This window comes from Amblyomma americanum, unplaced genomic scaffold (genome assembly GCF_052857255.1).
Source record: "Amblyomma americanum isolate KBUSLIRL-KWMA unplaced genomic scaffold, ASM5285725v1 scaffold_75, whole genome shotgun sequence".
Lineage (NCBI taxonomy): Eukaryota > Metazoa > Arthropoda > Arachnida > Ixodida > Ixodidae > Amblyomma > Amblyomma americanum.
In genome coordinates, this window is record NW_027526547.1 from 154,237 (window position 1) to 162,812 (window position 8,576).

At 44.9% G+C, this 8,576-nt stretch overlaps 1 protein-coding gene across 1 annotated transcript; it reads left to right on the forward strand.

Annotated features, from left to right (window-relative positions):
• Positions 1 to 7,816: 7,816 nt before the first annotated feature.
• On the forward strand, positions 7,817 to 8,222 carry LOC144112377 (uncharacterized). The gene is made up of 2 exons (XM_077645227.1): positions 7,817 to 8,114; positions 8,167 to 8,222. Exons 1-2 carry the CDS (start codon positions 7,817 to 7,819, stop codon positions 8,220 to 8,222), a joined length of 354 nt encoding a protein of 117 aa, XP_077501353.1.
• The last annotated feature ends 354 nt before the right edge of the window (positions 8,223 to 8,576 follow it).

The following is an 8,576-nucleotide window of genomic DNA, read 5'->3' on the forward strand; positions in this document are numbered from 1 at the left end:
AAGGGCAGCTGGCCAGACAAGGCTCAACTTCACATGTCGGTTGTTCACGGCAATTTACACAGCGCACGTTGCTGGAATGTATTTTTCATTTTGCGGTTGTAATAACTCAAGAGGGCAAGATAAAGCGGACAAAGCAGAAGAAAAGAAAGAAGTATGTTTAATAATTTACGTAATAAAGTGAAGTAAGTAAGTGTGCGAAAAAAGAAGACGACGATGCAGCCCTCCGTCCTGTGCCTCTGTAGATAACATTCAATGAACCACCCCTCCTGCCTCCACACCTGTGAGTGTAAATGTCTCTGAGCCATTCCCCCTTTGTAAAGCTTGCCAGTTAGATATTGAAATGAAATCTCTATCTCAGAAGCGTCATGGTTCCTTTTCGCCTTCTATATCTCACCATCCGCACGCGAAGATCACGAAAGGTTCGCCAGGAACTGCAGATAAACAAGACGCGTTAAAAGAGGCGGTTGCTGCCTCATTTTTAAAGCAGTAATCATGGCGAGTATTTCTGTACTCCAGTGGAATTGTCGCTCTACCTATTCTTTCCACGACTTACAGCAGCTTATTCTTAAATTTACTCCAGACATTATTTTTCTACAGAAATCATGGCTCTCTCCTAATTGTCATTTGACAATTAAAAACTTCCTTGTTTTTAGAGATGATCACCCAAACGGAAGGGGTGGGGGCCTGTTAACATTGGTTTCAGCACAACTGTTGCATCGTGCTATAGTGTCTCAAAAATCACTGATGACTTGATTGTGAGATTCTTGCGGTTGACATCCTTGTGCTGCAGTGTGCCCCTCTTCCTTGAGTGAAGAGAGCCAACAAAACACATAAAGGTCCGTAAATACATAGAAATGCTATCCAAACATGTAAGCAAACAATTTCGACAGTGCCCTTTCGCTCTTTGGATCATTAATTGAACAGTTACGCTGAGAGGGAGGTGGGGACGGCGGACGTTGACAACCACGCAGAGTGTCGTGCTGCCGCTCAGCTGGTATGCCTCCGAATACTATGACCAATTGCATCGGCGCGAAGTTCCGCTGAGGCAGACGGGTTGAAATGCAGCAAGTCATATCGAGCGGTGAGGACAGTAATGAGTGTTAAGAAGGCGTCAGTTTGTTAAGGCCCTCAGTATAAATAGACGATCTCCTTTAGGAGGGTGGTGAGAGAACGTGTAATTTCCTCGAAGCTCTTAATGAGCCAGTGGAAATACCAGCACAGCCCGAGGAAGCTGCACACGTTGCTGGAGGAACACGGAGGGAGGAACTGCATAACAGCGCGAACTTTATCCGAGTCGAACTTAACGCCAGCAGTATCTACCGTGTCACCGAGGACCTTAATTTCACAGTGGGCGAAGCTGTATTTAGAGGCGTTCGAGTGAAGCCCGGCTCGACAGAACAAGGAAATTATGGCAGAAGTACTGTGCAAATTTCTTTTGAACGTGGCTGAGAAAACTATCACGTTATATAAGCAGCCTAGGTGCAAGTCGTTCATGTGAAGCCCCAAAGGAGTGAGTCCTTCATGTGCTCGAAAGTCAGAGGTTAATTGCAGACGCCAAAATTATTTACTGTGAGCTCCTAGAGTTTCTAGAGGCTGTGGAGAGGGATAAAGGTGGTTTTCACATGGCCACGTTCATCCAGAGTAAGTTTTCGTATCCTGAGCAGAGACAATAGAGGACAACTAGCTTGCGCCATGCAGGAAGTCGAAGGCACCTTCAGTTCTTGGAGCAGGGTAGGCGTCTTTCTCAGGTAGTCATACTGAGGTGGAAGTAATTTTAGCATGGTCTTCAGCTTCCGTCTTCCTTTTTAACTAGCATGACAGAAGATGCCCGTGGGCTATTCGAAGGGCTCTTTAATGATGTTTGCCAACATTTTTCGCACATTCTTCTGGGTGTGCATGGGGAAAAAGGACATAAATTGCAGCTTAGGGCGGCAAGAAAACGAACTGAGGCGTAGACGTACCTTGCCACCTGCGATGTCACAGTAAAGACGGAGCTCAGTGGAAGACGTCTGGAGCAGCAGTCAATAAGAGCAGTGTGAGCCGTTAAAACGTCAATACCGAGGTTCACTTAATGAGGCCAGCGGTCAACGGCAGTGGACAAAACAGGCTTTGTAGGGCTGGCAATGCTAACGCGTGTCCTGCATATTGAAACTACGGCAGCAGTACTTCCATCGGCTACGTCACAACTTTCTTGAGGCGGCACTAAAATGGGAGCTCAGGACATAAACTTCGGCACCAGTATCTGAGGCGTCACTAAAATGGGAGCTCAGGACATAAACTTCGGCACCAGTATCGATTAGAGCTGTAAGAGGTACACCATCCACAGAGATATCAAGGAGGTTGCGTCGGTGAGTTAGGGCCCAAAAGTGGAGCGTCGCCTCTGGAGACTGCACTGACTACTTTTTCGAGAAGGATCCAGAGTTGTGAGAGGAGCGATAGCGGCGAGGTTGCGGCAAACAGGATTGACGGAACACAAGAGTAAACGAGCGGCTAGACCTGCGAGTGATGTTGCGTGGCGGCTCATGGAGCGGGCGAAATTTGGAAGACTTAATGTCTGCACGGTGATCGTGGTAAGAGTTTGGTCGACGCAGCGAGTGCCAATGGCATTTGCATAAGCGGGAGATGTAGACGGGACGAGAGCAGATGCTACAGATGGGCTTTACGATGTGCGCCACTTTGCTGGATTGCAGGAGTGGTAGCGCGTCGGAGAGGTCTGATTATGAGTAGCAAGAGGACGCAGGGGAGTTATAGGGTCAGAACTGGGCTCCCGGCTTGCGCGGCCGGAGGTGATGAAAACTTTTGCGAATTCATGGAGAACTGCAGGTTGGATTAGGGCAATAGCGTCTTGGCCAGCTGAGAGATGAAGGCAACGGGCATCATAGCTTTCAGTTCTCGCCGGACAATTCTAGTCAAGTGCGCTGGATGGCACGACTGCAATAACGACGGCATATCCTCACATAAAGTGGCAGCCGCGTTCCGGAGGCGATCAAATTAATGAGCAATATTGTGGTGTGTGGCCTCCTCAAACTCTCGGAACCCCTGGAGGACAGCGTCGATCGTTTTACCGTTCTTGGAATGTAGCAGTTTTAGTTCGAAGTCGGCGATCTCCTTCATGATGTGGGCCACTTTATCAAACTCCGACGTGGTGCTGTCCATTCTGCGGCACAGAGCTAGGACATCCTAGATGTACTAGACATTAGTTTCCATGGTTGCTTGGGCTCGAGATGCGAGATAGTTTTTCGCTGCCATCTTGCGTCCAGTGGGCTTGGCAAACAAGTTAAGGAGCTACTTCTTACAGATGGCCCTACTGGTCAGTTCGCCTTCAAGCATCTCGAGCCAGGCGCGTGCGACATCCCACAAGAGGAAAATGACGTCAGAGAGCATGAATCGCGTCCCATCGATTGTGCGCGTACCGTACGAATATTTTTTTCACAATTTCTCTCCTGCGGTGCACTTTATTCTTAACGAAGACTGCTACATGCTTGACTTCCTGCAGGATTGTTTTCATGAAATTCATTGTGTTAGCGTGGTTTCCTTCAGTGGCGTGCTCAAATCTATGCTCGCTCTCCACTCTTACGTATGCCGAAGAGCGAAAAAATTGACAAAAATTGTTCTGGTTCTATTTCCTTATTTTTTTCTGCGAACTTCAGGCGTACAAAAAGTAGTTATGTAATGTACTGCTCATGCATTACTAAGACTCCGGTCATCTTTAGGTTTCAAACGAGTAAAAAGACGAATACATGTTGCTGGCTCAAGCATTTTCTCTTTACTGGACCTTTCATTGCCGTGACGGAAAATACTAGTAGACTTAATGCGAAAAATATTTCCTTGAAGTTCCATCGCTTGCTGCTGGGTTGACATTGGCAATTAGGTACCAGACAGCACACCTTTTGCCTATGTGGAAGCTGACAATTTAACTTCACTTCGAGAAATACACGGGAAAATGCAGTTTGTACTGTTCAATGTGTATTTGGTAGTTTCTGGTAGAAGCAAAAGAGTTCACATTTAGATAGCTTTTATTTTAAATCACGCGCATGGCACTGCGGAGCTGCAATAGGCACAGTAGGAAGAAAAATCTTTCTAGTTTGTTTCTGTGTTACACGGGGGCACTGCTGGAGTAGAAACGTGCCTTGCGTTCCCTATAAGCAGCAGCTGTTAACTCTCTACATAGAGACAATGGCCTTGTATTGTAGACCAACAAGGCATAAAGGTCGCATCTTGGAATTTCTTGCTTAATTGCTGGCGTCCCATACTTTTCAATGAAGTATTGCGTGATGTGTGATACATAGACATGACATCCAACGGTCTTAGCGCAAAAGAATTTTGCTGCTTCCACGTACGTACCGCTTTGCAAACTCTATAAGACAGCAAACTGCACATTAACAACATAGTGAAGGTTTCCACTCTTTACACAAGAACTTTAGATGGAAACGAAATTAAAACTCGACACTTTGGCGTAATTTCAGCGGTCATCTACACCTCTTCTTCTTTCCTCATTTTCATTTCGTAAGAGCATATCTTACACCAAAAGCAAAGTTCGTCGTGTCAGCAACGCTGCTTCACAAAAAAATTTTCTGCACGATTGATATGACGGCCTGCAATACTGGGCGTAACTAAGCGTATAAGAAGGCTAATAAATTTATTTTGTTTTTCGCAATTCCTGTTCAAGAGTTGCCCCATTAAACTAGAGAGGAAAAACCTAAATGCAAAGGCTTACCGTAATCATTTTCAGCTTATGACAGCAAAAAAGTTATATAAGTGGTGTGTTTCTTCACCACACCCAACTCCATTTGCAGAATTTCGATCCTGAAATGCATTAGCGACACCGTTAATTAAGGAACACGAAAGACATTACTATCAAAATTGTTTTTCAGAAGCATAATTAACAAATAATGAAAATGGTAGGTCGTAAGCCCGCTCAATAAAAAAAATAACCCTGCGTTAATATTAGGCAAATGATAAGAAATGATTCAGCACTCCGTTCGGAAACGCCGACTAGTGCTACAGACAGGCACTTTGTAAATGGAGCTTCCTAAATAGCTCCAATGTGAATCTATGCGGCGATATTATATCAGCCAGTGCAATGCTGAGTCACTCAATTTTCGGGTGACCTACTTATCCAGGTGAAATTTTTACCCAATCAGCAAACATAAACTGCAGCTTGATTGGTGCTGACAAGCTTTGGCCAAATGAAAAAAATCTGATATCAGCGTCGATTGGCAAAGTATTTAGATATATAATTAACCTCAATTTGATTACCACTATATTTCCAAAAGGAAGAAAATATCAGACATTCCTGCAGGATTCAAAAGTGGGAATGAAAATAGTTTGTCCAAATATTGCCGTACTTCAGTGCTTCTTGCAATGTACAAAAAAAATTGAAAGTCGTTCTTCTGACAGTAGTCCCATTTTCCGGAAAACTTTAAATGTTTACAGATAATCAATGTGATTTCCTGAAGCACCGATTGTCTGGGCAGTGTCTTGAGAATAATAAAGATAGCATAATAGAAAAATATACTCTAGTTGTGTTTTTTGAAATTAAGAAAGCATTTAATTGTGCACGATTGGACCTATGAATGAGCAGATTGTGGGGAGAAGGCGTGTGAGGCCATGTGCTGCGACTTTTAAGTCGTTGTTGAAGTGACTGGTACCATTTGATTAAAATTATTGATGTGCTATCAACGCTTCCTTGCACACCTAAGCTGTGCCGCAAGGGTCATTACTAGGGCCCATTATTGTTTCTCGTCTTCATCAAAGATATTTTCCACGTACCGGGTTCTCCTCAAGTTAGGATTTACGGAGACGATACTATTGTCCCCTCAGATAATTTAGGGACGCCGGTATCTACTGTAAATAACTACCTTGTGCATCTTTCAAACTGGCCAAGAAGTAAAAATTGAATTAGGAACTTCAAGAACCCTATTTATAACATTCTGTCCTCTCAAAAATCCACTGCAAACCAAGTTAAATGTGAGGTGGCTTGTAGTTCTCAAGTTAGCCAGCACAAAGTTTTGGGGATTGGTTCAAGAAAACACTCACCTAGTCTGTACACGTGAGAAACCTGTCTCGATTGCCCACGCAGTTGGAGTTCAGAAAGGGGCATTTTATAATACTGGCGCTTAAGCAAAACAGAAATATTTTTTTCTCCCCTTTTTTTTCTAAGTTAACCAACGGTTTAGTGGTTTGGGACCCTGTATATAGTCTATTTATTAGAAATCTCTTGCTTTGCGAAGAAAAACCCTGGGCATCTTTGAATGTTTTCAGATCTCTATGAGACCTCCAAACAGCTTCCGTTTTTCACACGATAGCGTTAATGGCCCCGTTCTCCATAAAATCCAGTGTCGGCGTTGTTGGCGTCGGCGTTGTGGGCGAAAAATGACGGGCATGGCTCTGGCAGGTGGTCCCCATAGAGCAACCTGGGAGGCAGGTGGGCCACCTAGATCACGTGACCTCACGGTATAATCACAACCTGCCCATTGTATAGTGAGCAAACTGCCCACCGTGGCAGGTGGTAGTTAAATGAATGATTGGTTACTCGACAAGTGCGACCGGGGCCGCATAAGGCCCACCGCTGGGAGTACCCGCCATCGCAGGGCGCATCGCTTAACCGCTGCACCACTGCGGCAGTAGTGGCATGAGGACTCCCAGGGATCTGTTGATGTAAAGCAAGAAATGGGCTTCTGCATATATGAGAATTAACCCATCATACTATCGCGTCTTACCCTTAAGGCGGAGCTTACATGTTCCCTCCAATTTTCTCAAATGTGTAGTAGCCTATACGGAGACCAGCTAGGGTATTCATAAGCACTGCTGGTGGTACAGAATAAGAAACTGGATATCGTATGACTAAGAAAGTCTTAAATGTGTTTAAATACCTGTAAATATTAAGCTCTAAAGGTAACAAGGAATGGCAGAAAATAAGCAACTGCATATCACATATCAGCCATCCGAAGCTGATTTGAAGGCGAAATAAAAATTAATAAGTTATTAAAACGTTACACTAAGAACACAAGAAAGGGGACTTGAATACTTTTGAATTCGAAAGGCCACGAGTGTGCAGACGTATAAGCCTTATAATCTTGCAAGGTACAATTTTAAAGTCGATTTCATTAGTGGCAGTGTCGTAATCGCCAGTTAAAATTCCACTAACTCTTCACCTCCCGTCGCTCGCAGATTGCGGCGGTTGCAGCCAGCAGGGAGCGCTTTATTATTCCGAAGCCCTGTATACTGCGGCTTTTCTCAAAATAAACGCGCCACTTCGGGGCGCTTACACAATAATTGGCGCGGTACCGAGCAGTGCACTTTCCATTTATTTGGGCTTTGTAAGTAAAAAACAATAGTCCTCTTCAGCCGAGAAACGATGTTTTTGTCAACGGCAGAGGCCAGGGGCTCCTTCAGATACTAACACCTTTTACCCTCTGTCTGTATATCATGTACTGATGAAATAAATAAATAAACAAAAAAGATTTCCCAGATCTTGCGTCCAAGAATGATAATATCTCCTTTTTTCCTTCACTAAATGCTATCTATGGAACGAAATGCCAGTTAAGGTGCTTTTTATGAGGTTATTCAGAAGACAACAAAACTTGAGCGCAGCAATTCTACAGTCGCACTCCACGTAGGATCATGGAGCAGTGTCTGATGACAAAGTGGTTGTTTCCTTTGGGTACTTGCTGACTTTACCAATCCGCGATAATTCTTTTTTTCGTATTTAGACTCTTACATGTCGATGTTTAAAACGCTGTTGTACGGGACATTTGGACATAGCAATTCTTGGCAGTTGGAAAGGAAAGGCCTTGCGAAAAGACTTTAAGCGATGGCTACATCATTATTTATCTACCCAGGCGACGTGGGCTACTATAATCCCGACGGACGCTTCTTCGTCTGTGGCCGACTGAAGGAGCTGACCAAGTGCATAGACCAGCAGGTGGCCCCCGCCGAACTTGAAGAGCTGCTGTCCTCCGACTCTGGGGTACTCCATGTGGTCGTCGTTGGTGTGCCACACCACGAGTACGGAGAGGCGGCGCGAGCATTCGTGGTGCCCCGACAACGCCTTCAACCGGGAAGCCTCGAGGAGCAGAGGGAGGCTCAGAGGCTGCAGGATCTCGTGGCCGGTACGATGCACCCGCTAGATGCATGCCCGTTCACCCTATTTTCTCATGGCAGCACTGGCACCACCGGCCCTGTACGTCTACTGCCGCAGGAACAGTTTTGGGGGGTGACATGCACATTTCCGCGTAGGACGCAAGCTCGGCTCGTAGCACTGCAACTGTCTGCGACTGCGACTGCCAAATTGCTTTTCCATTGTGAGAAATTTTGAAAACTTGTCGTCTCGCAACTATTGGGTGCCTACCTTATTGAAAAATCTCGTATGAATGCACACACTTTATGAATTCATACGAGACACTTCTTTATATGTGTTACATATGAGTTATATGTGTCAGAAATGTGCCTTGTATGATTTTATATAGGCGGCATATCGATTAAGTATGTCAAGCAATGTGGCTCGTATTCATACATCTAAGCTTCATACGAGTTCATATTTGTCATAGGTATGCCTCGAATGAGCTCATACG